The sequence below is a fragment of the Eleutherodactylus coqui genome, chromosome 9, assembly GCF_035609145.1.
Source record: "Eleutherodactylus coqui strain aEleCoq1 chromosome 9, aEleCoq1.hap1, whole genome shotgun sequence".
NCBI classification, from domain to species: Eukaryota; Metazoa; Chordata; class Amphibia; order Anura; family Eleutherodactylidae; genus Eleutherodactylus; species Eleutherodactylus coqui.
In genome coordinates this window covers 59,773,720-59,793,986 of record NC_089845.1, presented here as the reverse complement: position 1 = coordinate 59,793,986, position 20,267 = coordinate 59,773,720, and the positions used below count along the sequence as shown (strand labels likewise).

The following is a 20,267-nucleotide window of genomic DNA, read 5'->3' as shown; positions in this document are numbered from 1 at the left end:
AGGCGGACTCCTTACCGCATCTTCTCACTGATCTTAACCAGTCCTTTATGTCAGCTCACCATAAGCCATTTAGATTCTCTTCTCCTTGTTATGAAGCCGGCATTCCTTGCATTCTTCTTTTGACAGGTCAGTGAAGGTCACGTCCTTGTGACGTAGCGTTCACTGCCTAGGAAGAATTGCTGATCTGTTGCAGACACAGCGGGCATGAGCAGTCTCTGCAATGACTCAGTACTCCCTGCCAGATTGATTTAGTGACTGGGCGTACATTGCTGGGCCGGAAGAAGAATGCCTGTGAATGTACAGAACCTCGCAAGAAGCAGAGGAATCGGCCGGCTGGAGGTGAGGTGACCCCTGGGCTGCAAGAGACAGGAGAAGATGGGTGAGGTGAAGATCTGGTAAGTAGACTGACAGGGGAGAAATAGGTGAGTTTAGATTTTTTTTTTTTTAATGACAAAACCCTTTTAATTATTCCACAGATAAGAGTGAGATGTTATTTCTGAGACCTGGTTGCTCACACGACCTGCAGACCAGATTGTTTAGACGTAGCAAGCCGTAAATCTTTGAGGTAGATTAAGTCCTGTGGTCTGAGCATCAGAGCTTGTCGTGAATTTATATTCCCACATTTCACTTTCTCTTGACAACTCTCATATGCTCTACAATGTGTCTTTGGCTACGAAAATGTTTGTTTTGCAGCAATATACAGGGCACCTACTCATCTGCTTAGACATAGATAACATGCTCACACTGTCTATGCAGAGGATCCCTATAGAAAAGCAGAGCTCAATCTAAAAGAAAGCTAACCAGTGTTAGAAATAAAATGTAACTTTTAGGTCAAAATTTTTTTCTTAAGGATACTCCAGTGAAAACCCATTTTTTTCACTTGTCTGATGCTTATCAGACACCATTTTGCTTATTTGATTTCTTCCTGCATTTTTTCTGCTATGCTAGAAATCGCATGATGCATCAGCCTAGCATCACATGGGCAACTAGAGCTAGTACCATCTCTGTCTGCTGGGAGGACATTGCTATTACCTTTTTGTTTTCACCTAAATAAGCTAAAGAAGGTATTCTAATATAATCTATATCATCAGAAAGTATGAACAGCCATCATCTACATTATAACTCTGTGACAGGAGCCGCCTCTAATCTTCATAGGTAACTGTGACTGGAGTTTCTGATTTCCCTGTGAAGAGCCTGTCTGGTACAATCCATGCAATTTCTTCATTCAGGAAGTTCTGGCGACTGAAAAAGTGGCTTCTTGAGAGTGCACAAAGCCAAGTAAATCCCAGGTGGTCACAATGAGATCACATGATCCGCCTGAGGAGGACGCCAGGATTTTTTTTTTCTTAGATAGAAATGAGTAACTAAACAAGGTAATACTAGCTGACTTTTATAATGAGAGATTGGTTATATAATGGAAAAAAAATCTCTCTAGAGTGGCCCTTTAAACTTTGGGTTTAGCGTTAAGGAGGTTGACTCACCAGAGACGACCCATAGTGAAATGCAACAGGCAGGGCAATCTGCTGATTGCACCAGCTATAACTGCTGACTGCCAGTCAAACAGCTGATCTTGTCAGTGAAAGCTGCTAGCGAAATATATTATATAGCAGCCATTCAGATGAATGACTGTCCATATAATAACAGAACGGCTCATGTCTACCAGAGGGGGAGCCGCTCCTATAGAACAGCTTTACATTTTGTCCCATATAGCGGCCTCTCTATTATGTCTTCGTAAGACAACTTGTTTATTACATTTCCAAAGATCTGCTTCTAGCATATTATACTTATAAAACAATTTGAGTACATGCCTTAAGGGGGTTTTGTCATTACAACAAAACCCCATCCATCTGCTGGGCCTGGCCTAAAATAAAAAAAAATAAAAAAAGGCATACATACCTGGCCTTGAGCCCCAGCGGAAATCAGATGCCCACTGCAGCCAGTCACACTCCTGTTACTCCAGCGGTGGCTCGCAGCTGCATCCTAAGGCTCCAGGACAGGTGAGTATGCCCTCCCTCTTTTATTTCTTGTATTTTAGATTAGGCCTATCGGGAGGTTGGGGTTTTGTTGTAATGACAAAACCACTTTTAACTCTCATGTGGTACCAGTTTCAAAGTGCAGAACTGCAATGAACAAGGCTGGCATCAAATGGACTCCGTGGTTCCTCACGAGGGTCAAATCGAATATTCAATAAACTGTCCAGATCCAAAAAGTTGGTGAAAGTATTGTCACTTGTTTAATAGCCCTATTCAAAAATCACCAGACTCGTTCTTTTAAGGCCCCCTGTCCACGGGCAAGGTGGAATATCGCTAGCGATATTCCGGAGCAGGGGAGAGAGCTAACGGTTCTGACAGCCAATCTGACAGTTAAGCTCGTGGCAGAGACTCACGGCATGCTGCGATTTGAGTCCTGCGAGTGGAGAATCACTATGATTCTCCGCTCGTGGACAGGGAGCTGCGTTAGCTAAGGCCTCTTGTCCACGGGCAATTGTTCATCGAGTTACGCGCGGCAATTATCCGGCCGCGGCTAACGCAGCCGCAGCGTCCACAAGTGGAGAATCCGAGCGATTCTCCGCTTAAAGTATCTAAATTGTAGCATGCTGCAATTCCCTGCGGTGAGCCTATCTGTACTGACAGCGGCCTTTCCTCCTCCCCCGTGGCGGAATAATGCTGGCGATATTCCGCAACGGCCGTGGGCAGGGGGCCTAACGTTCGGTGATAGAGAAAAACCTAGGATTATCATGTATACCGTCAAAAAAAGGCAGATAATTAATGGTAACTGATTGCTAAGACCGATTTCCATCAGCTGGTCAGGTTAGGCACAACAGACTGATCGTTAACGACAGTAGAGTTGTTAAAAAGGTTAATGGTCTTTGCTGTAGAATATCAGCTAACAAATTGTGTAACAATGATTATATAATCCTATGATAATCGCTTTTTAGTGTGTCTGTAGTATACAGACATTGCTCTGCTTCTCACACAAGAGGGCAGTATAGAGCCGCAGAAATGTATAAACTTGTATTAGTGATAAAGTTGTTCCATATGCTGATTCTTCAGAAAAATGTATAAAAGTAAGGCCTAATGTCCACGGGCATCTTCTCACCGCATATTATGCTTTTGCTGCATGCACACGTGATACGCAGTGAATAAAGACAATGAAAGTCAATAGACATCGGCGTGCGGACGCAGCGTTTACACTCGCAAGAGAAAGAGATCGCAGCATGCATTAATTCTCTGCGGATGATACGGAGCCCTACTAGATGCTCTGTATGAAACGCTGTCCCTGCGCAGGCAATGCGAGATGGCAGCGTTTCGATACGCATCCCCGCTCTCAAATGAGCGATCTCTAGTTTGTTTTTTTTTGTTTTTTTTACTCCGCACTTGTCTGATGATCTAGCACTCGTTTTATCCCATTGCGGGGGTCCTCTCGGTGGGTGGTGTCCTTTGTGATTCCCACAGATCACCACAGTGAAGGGGTCTCCCCGCTCCCACGGTTTGGTCAGGCACATGGCTTGTCCGTACAACGGCTTGTCCCATTGCCCTTTTTCAGACCCAAATAACTACCTGCACACATAACTTGGCTCCTCGTACAAATGAAGGACCTAAACAATAGAAGCTAGTGTCTAACAAAGGTGGCCGTGTAAAGGGCCTCTTACATGTAGCGATGATTGCCCAAACATTCATTCTCCTCGTTGGCCAGTGTAAAGATGTCCGCTTGTAAACCGGAGGAATGAGCGATTGTTTCTGCGACAAGCTCATGGCTGTCGAATCATATAAACTAGCGCTAGTCGCAGCTCATTAAGTTCTGCTGCCCGTGTAAAAGGACCCAAAGTCACGAGTGCATCCTAATGTAGGGGGAATATACAGCGTTTATTCTTTCTAAGCGCTGCTTGATTTCACCTTGGAATAACAAATTACACCGTGCAACAGTCCTAAGAGGTCTATACAGAGGCTGATATGAATGTTAATGTCTTCTGTTTTTTCCCCTTTCTTCTTTTTAGGATTTTTAGATCCAGAGAAGAAGCTTTTTTCACATCGAATATTATCCAGAGATGAATGCATAGACCCATTTTCCAAAACTGGAAACCTTAGGTTTGTCTCTTATACATCTTTACTTCAGTTGAATAATGTTTAACGTGTTTTTTAATCATTTTTATACTAGTTTAATCGTGCAGTGCATCATCTGCCATTTATAGTTGTAGCTCTGTTTGGGGGGGGGCTTATGGTGGGTGTACAGAGGGACATGGCTGCCATGGTAGATGAAGGATAGGGTGGCGATTTGAGGATATGTGAGCGGTGGGAGTAGTTACATATGAAAGTCATAAAGGTTACTATCGCTTGTTTGGGTATATAGTTTAGTTTGTGATATATAATCCTTTCTTTGTCTTTTGCGTTATGTATTTTGTGTAATTACTTGTATGTGTGATTCTCTTCTGGTAATTCTCCATTGATTTAAATGTCTGTTTTGTAATTTGAAGGAATCTTTTTCCATGTGGGGACTCTATGGTCTGCATCATTGATGATCGAGAAGATGTTTGGAAGTTTGCGCCTAATTTGATTACAGTTAAAAAGTATGTCTATTTTCAAGGTACGGGTGACATCCATGCACCTCCTGGTTCAAGGGAAGCACTGATGAGAAACAGAGGTTAGTTTTAAGGACTTTTTTTTTTTTTTCTTCAATTATTCTGTTTTGGTCTTGGGAGAAAGGAATTAACACCTTAAAGATGCAGCCATATTTTGCACCTAAAGGGTTGGTCAAGATTTTTACTATTCATGACTATATTCTCAAGATAAGTCATCAACAGTTGATCGGTGGGGGTCTGCCAGTTGGGATCCCCACCGATTAGCTCAGCGTTGGGCCCACGGTCAGTGTGGACAGTGCAGGAAACTGATATCGCTGCCCGTATTGCAGCGGCCCAGTTTGGTACTTCAGGCCCAATTCTCATTGACTTTAATAGGTGGACTCATGTCGATCAACTATTGATGATCTATTCTCAGGATAGGCCATCAATAGTAAAAGCCCTAAAGGTAATCTCATTAAGAAGTTTTTGTTTTTCTTTTCTTGTGGGTAGGTGTCATCTGTACTTTTCAAGAGTTATCTTTACTTTTCTGTTGACATGGCCACTTGAGGGCGGATTCATCGCGTTGCAAGCTGTAGTTTGTGTTGCTATTTTGGAGGACATGCGTTGTACCTTTTTTTTTTTTTCTTTTTTTGCGGAGGAGAGGGGAGACCATGTTAAAAACAAAAAGCATCAATTCTGGCATTGTTTTTAGGGGGTTCACCGTGCTACATAAATGACCAGATAACTTTTTTTTTTTTCTACTCCTGCTTGTCACTGATTTATATGGATACCAAAATGTAAAAATATAAAGCTTTTTTTTCTCCACTTCTGTGCAATTAAAATGCATTTTTTTGAGAATTTACTAGATGTGTGAGGGCTTCTTTCTTAAACAGAAATAGCACAATATGGGCTACACAGTGCTTTTTATTGTATTTGTCGCTGTGGATGCGGCAATACGAAATATCTATTTTTTTATTTATTTAATTTTTTTTAACTAAAAAAGAGAATGTGAAAAAACAGCACCCCACTTTTCTATTTTTAAAGGGAGTTTTCCACAAGAAAACTACTAGTGACCCATTCACAGGATAGGTCACCAATAGCAGATCCCTAGGGTCTACCGGTTGGGATCCCGTCAACTGATTTAAAAGCTGCCGATGTACAGAACTGCCAAAACCGCTGCTGTGGCTCCACAATCACCATGACCTACAGTTGCATAAGAACTTGGTTCCCGTGACATAATAGTACATCATATGGTATTAGAAAGGATTAACTGCATTTGCTAGGTTTAGTGGAGTCTTTACAAACGTGCCTTTATGCACTTTTACAGCCTTCATTGTTTTTTCTTTCCTTTTTCAGTAAGCAGCTCTAAAGTGTCTGCGGCCGCCCAACAGTCTGAGACACTGACGTCACAGGATCCTGAGCAGCCAAAGAGCCTTCCGGTAGAGGAGCAGAGTAATGGACTTGGGAAAAGTACGAAGGAGGTTAATGGCAGCCCTTCAGGCAGTGAACCATCCAAGAAGGATTCTGATGCTAGCGATGGACTAGTGGAGCAGGGCCCTGCCACAAGTCAGCATTCGTGTAGCGACGATGGTAAAAACGTAACGCTATCCGAAGCTGAGCAGTCTATGGAACAAGATGATGGGACAGCGGTTGCCAAATTGCAAGTAAAGACTGGTGCTGCAAAAGACCTAGACTTTGACCTCTCTAGTGATAGTGACAGCGATGCAGATGTTAGGAAATCTTCTTCCCCTTCCTCTTCCGGGAGTGAAAGTGAATGTAAAAGAAGTTGGAGGAAGTCAAAAAAACCAGAGCAGGTATGTCAGGAGTCTTCTGCAGAGGCTGTCTCTGACAAACAGTGGACTGAGAACCACAGTAGTGATAAAAGACTACTAACTGAAACAGAAGATAAGCTATTATTGCAGGATGAGGCCATGGAGGTACAAGAAGTGGAACGGGATACTCTTATTGACTTGGGAAATGGGTGCACGGATAAGAAGGAAGTAGAAACGGAATCGCAGAATAGTGAGCAGTCTGGGATAACGGTAGGAGAATCCTTAGATCAGAGCGTGGAAGAAGACGATGATGACGGCGAGGACCTAGACGAAGATGATCACTTAATATACCTAGAGGAGATCCTTGTCAGGGTACACACAGATTACTATGCAAAGTATGAGCGATACCTCAAGAAGGAGTTAGACGAAGTTCCAGATATTCGTAAAATTGTGCCGGAGCTAAAGAGTAAAGTCTTGGAAAATACAGTTCTTGCTTTCAGTGGCCTTCATCCCACAAACTTTCCTATTGAGAGGACACGGGAATATTACCATGCAAGATCTTTGGGTGCAAATATCGGTAAAAATCTGGTTTTAAATGATGATGACCCCAACAAGGTGACTCATCTCATTGCGGCACGAGCAGGTAAGCAGATGTGTATCCCACGGGATTCATCTACATTGTGTAACACCATAGTAGTTCAAACCCCACAGTAACACATAACCTTGAAGGACCTTACAGACTGCAGCATTCGTGCTTCCACATCTGTTCATACTTTATCAACTCTTGCGTGCAGAAAGTTTCTAGTTTCACACTATTTTTAGGTAGTCTTGTGTACTTGGCATCTTTGAGATCTGTTCTCAGGATGTAAGTAATATTCAAGGTTGTATTTTGTGAAATTGAAGGTGTTTGTCAAGTTTAGAAAACTCCTTTTTGTTCAAGAGCCTCATCTGTTGGGCAGGCGGAGAGCGGTTATAAACCGTACCTCTTGTTCTGGGGGACCCGTCCCGTACGGCATTGCACAGATCAGTTATTGGTAGTGACGCTGTAGGGAAAATGAACATTTATTGCCAGGTTTCCCCACAGATTCTAGCTGCTTGCTGGGGTTCCTAGCAGAGTGACACTTGGTGATCAGTGTATTGACCAAGGACTCTTCTAACGGGCTGGGATAGGACAGTTTTCACGCTTTTGAAACGCAACAATAAAACTTAACTTCTAAAATAAAAATCCCCATATTCATTTACCCATATAGCTTCTGAAAGTAGATAACCAAAAATGGCCTCCAGCACATTTCTGAGTGTTTTTAAAAAATGCATAAAAATTTATGATTTACAGGGGTTTTTTTTTCTCCCCCTCTCTCCTAGGACAGGTGGTCATTAGAAAAAAAAAAAAAGCCCTGGATAACCCTTTTAACCCCTTCCAGCTGCAGCCATTTTTTGTTTTTTCAACCCCACTTAAGGAAGAAAAAAAATAAATAAAAATATTTATATTCATATTCATTCCAAGTATGGGGGCTTTGTGGTCGGTGTACAGAGACCTATTCTTGATCCGCAGGTTCCTTCGCAGTGGGGACATCAGTGTCCGAGTGGGAGACGGTCCTGACAAGGATTGGCTTGACTTGCTTTTTCTCTTGATATGTTTCTGCCTTTCACCCTCCTATTTGTGCCTCTTTGAGATTCACAGCACTATTGGTAACGGCGGACCCCCAAATTGAGTGTTCGGAGGCCAAATAATGGCCTCTGGGTCTGCCATCTATAGTGACCTTATAGGGCTCTGCCAATGTATATTAGGCTTGTAGAATACTACAGCATTGCCGTGTGCACTATGATGAATCCATCCAGGCAAGTGGGATAAAATAAGTGAAAAAAGTTTATTAAAAATGTGACCGAAAAATGAAAAACTCATCCCCACCTTTCATTCTCACCATGTAAAAGTGGGAAAACAAAACACAAAATTGATATTGCCGTGTTCTTAGTGGTCCAAATAAAGCTGGCTCATTTCACCCACACTGAGCATTATGTCAAAAATGTAAAAATACAAAAATAAAACTCACTAAAATTGCTAATTTTGCGTAGCTAACGTCACAATGAAAAATTTCACCTTGTCCTGCAAACGAAAGTCCTCAAAAAAACTTTTGTTGAAAAATAAAAATGTTATTGGTCTTTTTAAATGTGGCAATACGAAAAGTATTTCACTTGAAAAAAGTTTTTATTGTGCAGAAGTAATAAAACTACATAAATTTGGTATCGCAGTAAGCATGATGACCCACAGAATTAAATTGTGCAACGCACAGGGCGCCGGAAAAAAAAATCTGGATGAGAAAAAGTTATGCCTGAATTGCAGGTTTCTGTTACTGTTGCCTCCAAAGAAGTGGAATAAAAAGTGGTAAAAAAATCATTGGTTCCCATAATATTATCAATCAAAACTACAGCTCATCCTGTATATACTAAAAACAAACAGGTGCTCATACTGCTGTCTATAGAAAAATAAAGCTGTGAGTTTTGGGATGCAGTAATGGAGAAAGAAATAGAAAAATTGGTTGTCCAATAAGGCCTAATGGCTAGTTACTGCCCATACGGATCCCGTGGAATCAAAAAGCAGTGATGTGCTTTTGTATGGGGAGGGGACAGGTCACATTTTAGCTATAGATTACTCACCCAAGGGAAAGAGAGGGGAGGGGCTGGATTGTCAGATTTACTCCTCTTTTATAGATCTGCAATCTGTAAGATGGTTTTGGATCTGGTGCAAAAGGGGCCCTCCAAATTAGGATGTCACTACGGAATGGATTCAGGGTCTCTCTTGGTTGAAGGGTGGGTTGGGTAGTCGGGGCATCAGAGTCTCCCCCCTTCATAGGCTTTTTCCTGAGGATTTGGTGCGGTTTTGTGCATCGACACAACCTAATAACTGTCCCGGGGCCTTGGGCGCCATTGGTGGGGAATCCTGATTTCCCATGGGACACATAGGTTGGCCCTTACTGGGCAGGCTGGGGGCTCGGCTTCCTAGGGTCCTGGATGTGGTAGACATGGATGGTCTTCTACCATTAAACACACTCTTGAGAGACTGGGGCCCCCTGACAGGTGCATGGTTCCAGTACCTCCAGATGGACCACTATTTACGAGCTCAGGGCTCAATTTCAGATCTAACATCCCTATGCACAATGCTCTGAATGGGGGCTCCCTGGTACTCGCACTGGAAATTGCTCTGCTATGAATCTTGCCGGGCCCTATTGGGGCTGGTAAGAGGAGCATCTTTACATTTTTTTCTTCCTAACTATGAGAACGATCATCTGTCGACTTTGGAGTCTTGGGTTTCCCCGACCAGATTGAACTGGGTGACTGTCGTGAATGAGATGGACCATATGGAAGAGTTAAGGGCCAGAGATGATGCTAAATATTCGGCATATCATGCTATATGGGAGACTTGGCTGACGTTCCGCAAATCTGCTGAGTTTGAACAGTGACTGGTGAATGGGGTTATGCCTAATTAAAAATAAATCTAGGGGTTAATAGGCTGACATGGGACTGAGGCACTCTTTCTTCTCCATTATTCTTTAATTCCTCCTTTTTCTTCATGTCGCTTGGTTTTGTCTCCTTTCTGCTTATTATCACATTGGGAAATGCCTGCTTTTAGAGTAACCCCCTTTTTGGGCTGCCCAACTAAAATATCCATTTCCAAGTGCTTGTCAGCAAGCAGTTTAGAATGGCAACAGCAGTAAGATTTCTAGACAAGAGGGAAGCAGGGAACGGCTTGAACCCTAGATGAAAAACCTCCAACCAAGAAATTCCTGCAAACTTGCACTGTGGCATTGCCGCTTGTTGTCCAGTGCCTGGTTCACCTTCATTGGGCTTACCTTGGGGGAACTGCAGGTGCATATTCTGTTTTAGAGGCTTTATCAGTCTGTCTGTGTCCTATAAGGATCACCTATAGAACTAATGATTCAGGCTTTGTAGTTTGGTGGGTTATTCTTTTGGGTTCTTTCACAGTTCCCAGCTTGGCCGTTCGTCTCTAGCAGAAAGCTGAACTCCACTGTTCTGCTGAGTAAAGTTTGGGCATAAATTAAATTGATTCCAATATAGCATAAAATAAACACTAATTATTTTTGGGGGGGGGGGGGGATTTATGAAACTATAAAATTGTCTTTGTTGCCCATAGTGACCAATCAAAGCTCGGCTGTCATTTCTTATAGTACCTGCGCTGTGTGTTGTTGCTATGGGCAACAGCTACTTTTTCTTCTAGTTTCCTATAGCTGCCCTTGTACATTTTACATTCTGTTGCGTTACTTTAAAGGTACCGAGAAAGTCAAGCAAGCTCTGGACTGCAAAACCCTTTATGTTGTCAACCCCGATTGGCTTTGGAGTTGTCTGGAAAGGTGGGAAAAGGTAGAAGAACAACTCTTTCCACTAAAGGAAGATTATTTGAAATCTCAGAGGTTTGTGCCTTTACACTTCTTATGACTTTAAATGTGATCTGTTAAACAACATAAGTAACAGGGATAGAAACCATTGGCTCGTTCACTCATCGTTCAGTCGTTCTCGGTCACTTATACAGCAAATGTGAAAGACTGAACGATTTTTAGTTTGAACGAGGCAACAAAGTATCTGCCTGTCTAAACGGGCTGCACGAGCGAATGACCTAGCGGTGACTAGATCAGAGGTAGCAAAATATAGTGAAGTAACCCAATAGGGTAAGGCAGGCTAAATGCTTCGCCACAAAAGGATCTGAGCCTTGATCCAAATAGAATCAGTAAACGGCATATCATTAATGGCAGCATATATGCGGTGTGGATAAAACGATTTCTCTATTCCTCCGTAGTCGATAAAAGGCGACGTTTCAACTTGGTGCGGTTTTATCAAGCTCGAACTTGACCGCACCAAGTTAAAACATCGCCTTTTATTGAATACCAAGGAATGAAGAAATCCTTTTATCCACACCATACGTATGCGGCCATGAATCATATGCCATTTACTGACCTAGCGGTGACGTCACTCGCTCATTCAAACGATTAATTGGCTCATCTAAAAGGTCTCTTAATTAGAGTGCAAATCATCGAAGCAAGAAAGGTTCAGCACTGCATCCTGCAGAATTGTGAATGTAGCTCTGGCCTAGAATGTGGGAAGTCTACAACAAATTGAATACCAATAGAGAAATTTTTAAGGGAAAATTTTATATATCCTATGCCCAGCCATTAAATGTATTTTTTGTAATGACTCAACCCCTTTAACCCTTTGCAATCCAATTTTGGATTCAGAGTTTCCTAGGGGGCTTTCTCTTTCTGCCATTATACAATGGCACCATCTGCTGGCTAGAGCCAGTACTGCGGTATGAGACATGCTGGAGCAGCCCCCAACAACAGAGCGGCCAGTAATATACAGTAAGAATACCCTGCCGGACGTCTTCCGACATTGGAGCTGTACAGCCTTCAATCAGAATGTCTTTAGACGTCAGACAGTGGATTGGAAAGGGTTAATTACCCAGTTCACACATTTTGCCCCTGTATCAGTATTTTTATTTTTTATACCAACTATTGATGCAGCACAAGGTCAACTGCTTTGGAAAACTCCAGGTATGACGCGTATCCCTAATGTATGCCTTTTATTAACTCCAACAGAACCATCAGTCCAACTACCTTTCCAGATATTCATGGTGCTTTTCAAACACCGCTCTTTCATCCAACCCCAATCCATCCGAAGACGCAACCAGGTCCAGAAGTGCGGCAGTATGACCCGGTTACCGGGAAACTCATCCGGAAAGCTTCGCAAAGTTCCAATCAGTCCCCATATATACAGGCACCTTGTCCTTCACTAAATGTAGCTGTGCATGGAGAGCATTCATCTTTCAGGTATATGAAACCGTAAGGCGGGGGTCACAGTTACTCCGTAACGGTGTCCTGTATTTTTTTTTTGTCCTCTTTCGTTCACATTTTTGTAAATTGCAGAAAGTGGAATTTAATAAACATTGTAAAGTAAAAGCTGATATATTCGTTGTGTGCTGTTTTTGTTGAATGTGTGCCATGCGGTTGGGTATTTTGACATACATTATGTTGAGAATAATGCATCAACTAAGCAAGAAAAACCTTTATTTACACATGGCGGAAATAGCTTAGGCCGCGCTCTCACAAGCACTTTTTACAGCGTTTAGCATGCCGTTTGAAGCGCCCACTAAAAATGCTGTGAAACGCCTCCATTGGTTTCAATGTGGCTTCTCAGATGACACGATTTTTCAAACGCTGTAATTTAAGCGATTTTTCTTAACGCACCTCATCACCCATTTGCAATGAAGTGCATTAAAAACTCATTAAAACGCCCCATTTTCACTAACGCCTGTGCAAGTGCAGCCTTAATGGCAGATTTGATTAAATCTCTTTACTATAAATTTACTAGAAGTTTTTTAATTAATTTTTTTTTTGGTATGTGTTTTTCTATTTAAGGCTGCACAGTGAATTAGTGTCACTATTGCTAGTCAGCTATTCCTTATTGTTGGGGAGCCACAGACGACCGCGGCAGAAAAGTCTAACCGTGTCACAGAATGTGCGCTGTGGTAGCAGGTCGCTTGCAAATGGGTTTATCTGAATCCAAGGTTGCGTTAGGATTTCTATTACCATTTTCAGTAACTGTAACCCTAACTTAATAATTTTGTTTCAATTTTGACAGTTCAGAAAAAAACCTGAGATTAATGAGACTTTTAAAAGCCTCCATCTGTCTTGGTTCTGACACGAGGGAAAGGTTTTAGAGTCCTGCTTTTTGTGCTGCACCGCTGCAAAGTAACAGTCATCAGTTCCTATGACAAAGCTGCCACTTGTGTTTATTGTTTCTTTAAAGGGAATATAGGTTTTTACTCATTTAAAACCAGATAGTGAAACATTTTCTAACTGTAGATTTTTTTAGTATTCTCTTGTCTGTACATTATGATGGCGGCTGCCAAGTTGCCCAAGCTGCACTTAGAGATCTGTTTTACAGCAGATTTCATGGGCCATTCACACAATGGGCAGGGTGGGATTGACTTCTATGGGAGATTGTTCTAGGCATGTTTTGTGACGTGCAGAATGGGGGGCTAGATAAGCTGTGATCATCACCTATTCTAAATAGTGGATCCTATTTTGTCTATATAGGGGACCTCTTACATTGTAATCTTGCCTATGATGAGGATTTGACTGCTGAAAAGTTTTCTCTATAGACCAGGAAGTACCAGTGTATTAAAGTCTCGGGTCAGTGTGAAAGAAGCAGCATTTAAGGATTTTATTTTTTTTTTTAAACATCTACATAGTGACCAGAAAAAGATCTTAAATATATTTAACATACAAACTTTATAAAACAGGTTATTTTCTGCCAACACTTTCCCTTTAACAGAAGTACAGAGAAATACCCTGCCTTATTAATTATCTGCTGGAGTCCATTTAGCATGCGGACTGCAGCCTTTTAAAGGGGTTTTATCATAAAAAATACCCCCTTTTTCATTTGAAGAACTGGAGGGGAGGCCACTGCTGGGGACGCATAGATGAATGACCGTCTTTGTAATGCCTCTACTAGTGCTGGGGCCGTTCTTGCCTTCAACTAGGGCGTATGGACAGAGCATTGTCTTCTTGAGAACAAGCGCTTTAACCAGGGTTGATCATCTAATCCTGCCGCCTGACATGCATGGATATGGCACTTATGCAAGTTTGCAAGTGTGGTTATGAGTTTAGTCAGTGATGGTTCACCTTCTGCACCCACTGCAGGTCCTATAAAACCCACTGCAGGTCCTATAAAGTATTGAGTTCTATGTTGGACACATTAATCAGTGTCATAACTTTTTGATTCTGCCAACTCTGCTGCAGGAGTTCTGAAGGTATAATGAATTTGTTAGGTTTGCTGATTAGAACAGTTTTTTTTTTTTTTTTTTTTTTTAGAAATCCTAGAACCATGTCGTATAAGATCAAGAGAGGACTGTCAAGTATTGCAGTGCTGGGGCTGTTAAAAGGGTTGTCACACAAAATATATTGTTAAGATGTAAAGCCAGCCCATAATACCCAACATTTATTTTTGTATTTATGCTTATTAAGAATTAATAATTTTCATTCTCAGATATTTCAGGATTAATGCTGGAATAGCGCCACCTGCTGTTTCTAATGAAGAGCCTTTCAACATCCATTTAAGTTAGGGCTCAATCACATGAGCGCATGCATATTTGGCCCCAAAATATGCAGCGTTACTACTATGTGGGGATCTGCGTATTTAAAGGTATGTGGGGTTTTTGCGCATGTATTGCCTGCAGATGTTCTGCGTATTTTACGTGAGTACAAAAAAAAAAATGCAAGCAGACCCAAATGATGCCAGAGCTGCCCCTCTCGGGTCTCCCAGAAACCTGTGTAAAGTACACAGTGCATGTAACATGAGCATTCACTGCATATTTTATGCGCCCTTAGGGATCACTCATTGAAGCGTATGTGTGTTTGTTGTGCAAAATATGCAACATTTTTACAGCATATTTAACGCGTTTTTCTTTTTTTTGCGCATGTATTGCCTGCGTATTTTTCTCACGCAAAAAAAATATGCAAGCAGGCCCAAAAGATATCAGAACTGTCCCACCAGAGGCAATACGCATGCAAACAAAAAGCCTACATATGTGCTAATAATGCTGCAAATCCGAATGTCCATACGCAGTAAACAACGCAGCTGATGTTGTGCAACAAATACGCATATGAGAGTGAGCCCTACATTTTCCACGGTAGCTCCACATGCTCTGTTTGCTTCTTTCTCCGCTCCTCTGGGCATGCGGAGAGATCTCTGATAGGGTGAGGCGGCTGCTTCTGAAGCTGCAGTGTCCTCTGCTTGTCAGACGAGATCCTGAGCAGTTGTAGTAATGCTCTCTCACTCCTATCACTTGCACAGTATCTCTTCTGACAAGCGGAGAAGACATTGAGACTTCAGAAGCGGCCGCTCAGCACACTCGGAATCCCTCCGCATACCCAGCGGAGCAGAGAAAGAAGCAAGACTGGGCATGTGTGGCTACTTAAGAGAAATGACCACGGAGGACACAGATTAGGAACAGCAGGTGGGGTTTTCCTAATATTGCTTTTGGAATATAATATATGAATATTTTTAATGCGAAAATACGAAAATGTTTAACTTATATGGGCTGAATTTAACCCTTTCCAATCCACTGTCTGACGTCTAAAGACATGATTTAAGGCTGTACAGCTCTGATGTTGGAAGACATCCGTTGGGGTTCTCTTACTGTATACTGCCAGCCTCTCTGCTGCCGGAGCCTATCCAACGTGTCCCCTACCCTCGTGCAGTACTGGCTTTATCCAGCAGATTGCGCCGTTGTATAATGGCAGAAAGAGTAAGTCCCCCTAGGAAAACCAGGATACAAATTGGATTGGAAAGGGTTAACTATTAAAGAAAACTTTTGTGGGACAACCAATTTAAGATCCATATACAAAGTTAAATATTACCTGCATTCGCTTGGTTACTGGCAGATATTAAAGCTGTTCAAATTCCAATCACAGGTGCCTTTTTATTGTGGACTCGCTGAAGTAGTATAAAAGGTTTGTCTTGGGACTTTTTTGTTTGTCAGAATGGTGTAAAGAATTATTTCAAGGTTTGTATATTTTTTCTATGTTTTTTTGTTTTTTTTTGAAAAAAAAAATGTAGAAAAAAACGGTACAAGTGGGAATGTAGAGAAAAAAATTTTAGCAATGAAAAGCAAGAACTCAAAAAGTACAAAATTAAAGCCGGCCGTAAACCTGATGCAAAGGTGGACGCTCTCATGTTGGATCTTTTCAGCAGCTCGTTAACTGAAACGGTGCACCCGGCCTGATTTGACCACTTTTTAACCACATTTTTTTTACTGTGTTTTTGTTTACGAATGTGTCTGCCATGTTGCTGTTGAAATGCAATGATTGGTCATCTGGTTTTTGATAATGTTATGTGTGTAGTCACTTTAAAGAGGTTGTTCAGTTTTAAACTGTTGATGGCCTATACTTAAGATAGTCCATCAATAGTAGATCCACAATGGTCTGCCGCCTGGGACTCCTGCTGAACAGCAGTTCGCTGGTCTGGTGCCTCATTCACTGAGCTGATTTCTGCAAGAAACAAATGCTCTGTACTGACTGCAGTGGCCAGGCTTGGTATTGCAGGCAACGTTCTCATTGCCTTGGTGTTACAGGTGTTATTCCCATTGAAGTGAACAAGAACTTTGTCTGCAATACCAAGCCTGGCCACTGCAGTCAGTACAGAGGGGTTTGTTTCCTGCTGAAATCGACTCGGTGCACAAGGACCATGGCCCAGCAAGCAGCTGATCAGTTGGAACACCACTGTCTATTTACTATGGATGGCCTATTCTAAGGATCATACCATTAAAAGTTTACAACTATTTAACCCCTTTAAAGAAAGTTTGTCACCATGTCAATGCTGCCTGAATGGGCATCATGAACCTGGCATAGATATGCCCATGTATGATTTATTCTGAAACTCTACGATGTTTCAGAATAAACATTTTGAGAAGAGGCAGTCGGAACGGCACTCCCGTATCCCAGGAGCGGCGCAGCGCCGGCATCTCCTTGCCCATATTATTTGGAATGACAGCACACTCCCCTTTTGTTTTTGGCAGAGAGCTGTCACTCTACATGATGTGGGCAGGGGGAGACAGGCGTGCCACCCCCCCATTACTCAGAGCGCTGGTCAGACTGCATCATCTTAGTATGTTCTGAAATGCCACAGAGTTTCTTAAAACCAACATACATGTGCACGATGGGCATACCTGTCTTGGGTTCATGCTCGCCCATGGTCCAAGCTGCATAAACCTGGTGACAGGTTCCCTTTAAGTGATGTCGCCACTCTTTAATGCAAAGTATAAAATGTGATTCCTAAATGAAGTCTCTGGCATGCAGCATCTTATCTAAGTATGGGAATATGTTTCTGTTGACAGAGTAGTTCAGCCTCATGAAGAGCAAATATTTGATGACGAAGAGCTGCCGACAGAAAATACAGAGGAGATGCAGTCGGGCCCAGCTCGGAGAAAACGCCAACCAAGCATGTCTGAAACGATGCCTTTATATACACTTTGTAAGGAGGACCTGGAGAGCATGGACAAAGAAGTAAGCTTCACACCTTACATAATGCCCATCTAAGAGAATTCTAGACGTGGTCTTGGTGGCTCGGCGCTAAGAATCCATTTGTACTCTGTCCGATCCGCATCTCGGCAAGCATGTGTAGTTTGCACCCATTTCTCATGCCAGTCTATTGCCAGTACAGCGCGTAGATATACCTTTTCCATTCATTTTTACACTTAAAATGTGTTTTACCAAATCATAAGGTTTCCAGCGTAAAAAAAGGCTTTAGTCAGAGTACTTGATAGATTTAGCATATAATGCTAGTCACCCATTTAATTTACCCGCTCAAGCTCTGGTATGTCTTCTTGAGTGCCGCTGCCCAAAACTGTCCACAATATTCCATGTGTGGTCTGACTAGTGACTTGTAAAGAGGAAGAACAATGTCCTCGTCATGTGCCCCCTGACCTCGTTTAACCCCTTAACGCCACAGGGCATAACTGTACGTCCTGGCTGCGGGGTACTTAATGTAACAGGATGTACACTTCCACCCTGTGGATAGCGCGAGATGAGAAGAGATCCCGCGCCAGATACGGGCGTCCTGCTCTGCCATTGCCTACGATCACTAATACAAGCAATAAGGCATTGCAGGACAGCAATGCTTTATCATAGCTTTTATGGTACAAGTACCCTACAGGGACATAAATAGTGTAAAAAAAAAAAAGAAGAGTTAACAAAAACCCTTTTTATGCTTTTTCCTGTATTAGTATAAAAAAATTTTTTCATTAAAAATACCACTTATTTTTGCTATTGTCGGATCTGTAACAACTCGTACAACAAATTGAACACACTTTTTATCCTGCACGGCAAAAAGCGTAAAAAAAACCCTTAAAGGGGTTGTCCCGCGGCGAAAGTGAACATTTTTTTTTTTCACTTACCCCCGCATTCTGCCCTGTTAAAAAGAAAGCATGGGTTAGTTTTTAAAAAGCACATTGCGCTTACCTGCATCAGCGTTCTGCAGCTTCTTCTTTTCTTCTTGTGAAGATGGCGCCGCTGGTCTTCTCCCACGGTGGAACGCAGGTCTTCTCCCATGGTGCACCATGGATTTTCTTCTCCTTCCTTGCGTTCCATTGCCGATTCCAACCTCCTGATTGGCTGGAATCGGCACATGTGACGGGGCGGAGCTACGATGACGCGGTGACCAGCTCTCCGGCACGAGCGGCCCCATTCACCAGCCAGAAGACCGGACTGCGCAAGCGCGTCTAAAAAAGCAAGAAGCCAGCGAAATTAGACGGAGCCATGGAGACGGGTACACCAGCACCGGAGCAGGTAAGTGAATAACTTCTGTATGGCTCATAATTAATGCACGATGTACATTACAAAGTGCATTAATATGGCCATACAGAAGTGTATACCCCCACTTGCTTTCGCGGGACAACCCCTTTAAGGCCTCGTGTCCACGTGCCCGAACGGTTTCCCCACGCAGAATCCTGCAGCGATTTCCACCCGGCCTGCAGACATGAGACCAGAAAATAAATTATACTCACCTGTTCGGACGCTGCGGGGCTCTCCTCCGTGGCGACCAGATCTTCTTACTTCTGCACGGCGGATGTGCTCAGGGGGCCGGCGCCATGACGTCTTTTGGTTTTGTTTTGTTTTTTTTGTGTGTGTGTTTTTTTTTAACTCCTGCTTTCCTACGGCACAGAAACAGTGATGGCTGCATCTGTACCGTGGATTCCATTGGCTTCAATGGGAGCCATCCGTGCGGGAAAGCCGCACAAAAATAAAGCATGCTGTGGTTGTTTTCCCGCACTTGCGATCCGTGTCCCGGAAAAAACGGCATCCGCAGGTATTTAATTACATGCAGGTGCCCAATGATTCCCTATGGGCGTGGATCACACATGCGCGAAACGCACGCATTTTTTAAAATTACATTTTTGCTGTGGACATGAGGCCTTGAAGGCAAAATGCCTTTTTTTCCCACTTTGCCTCCCGGAAAAACACAATAAAAGTGATCCAAATAGCCATATGTACCCCAAAACTACAGCTCGTCACGCAAAAAACAAACCCTCACAGAGCCCCATCGATGGAAAAATAAAATTATAGGACTTTGAATGCAGCGATTTTAGAAAAAAAAGTAATTTCCAAAAAAAGGTTTTTGTGGAAAAAACAATTTTGGTATTGTTGCAATCGTCCCGACCCACGAAAAAAAATTGTGTCATTTATGCTGCATGATTAACGCTATAAAAAAAAAATCACAAAAAACAATGGCAGAATTGATGTGGTTTCTCTCCCTGTTATCTTTAAAAAAGAAAAATAATAATAAAAGTTTTGCAATATAGTCTTATGTACCCAAAAATGGCCCCAATGAAAACTACAGTTCGCCACACAAAATGCAAGCCCTCACACAGCCGCGTGGATGGAAAAATAGGTTATGGCTTTTGAAAAGTGGAGATGAAAATCCCCCCCAAAAAATCGTCGTCTGCTTATGCCCAAAATAGGCCATGTCCTTAAGGGGTTAATGCACCCCATGATCCTATTTGCCTTCACAGCAGCTGCCTGACATTGGTTACTCCAGCTAAGTTTACAGTTAACTAAAGTCCCCAGGGGTTATGAGCTCTTTTACGTCCTGAAGCATGCAGGCATACCGCCGCTGGCTGCTCACAAGGGCCGGACGGCGCCTCGCTCTTCTGACCAATTTACTGCTGTGCCATTACTTTATTTGGGCCCTGATGAATTGGTCATTTACCAGACTAGGGGAATGCTTTAAGCTTTAGTTAGCGACTTAGCCGGTTTTGAATCTGGCAAGTGACTTTATGAATTTAAAGCGGCTTTAATGCTCGGTGCATTAGGGTCAGTTCATTTATCATCTCCCCAGGGCTCTTAGGTATGGTACATTTATCTATTCAG

At 42.6% G+C, this 20,267-nt stretch overlaps 1 protein-coding gene across 1 annotated transcript in view; it reads left to right on the top strand.

Annotated features, from left to right (window-relative positions):
- Window positions 1-20,267, top strand: part of CTDP1 (CTD phosphatase subunit 1) — a 105,037-nt gene that overhangs the window by 28,265 nt on the left and 56,505 nt on the right. The window contains exons 6-11 of the mRNA XM_066579458.1: window positions 3,998-4,088; window positions 4,475-4,641; window positions 5,915-6,973; window positions 10,616-10,757; window positions 11,937-12,167; window positions 17,237-17,405. Of these exons, the coding sequence (XP_066435555.1) occupies window positions 3,998-4,088; window positions 4,475-4,641; window positions 5,915-6,973; window positions 10,616-10,757; window positions 11,937-12,167; window positions 17,237-17,405 (1,859 nt within the window). The remainder of the gene's footprint in view (window positions 1-3,997; window positions 4,089-4,474; window positions 4,642-5,914; window positions 6,974-10,615; window positions 10,758-11,936; window positions 12,168-17,236; window positions 17,406-20,267) is intronic.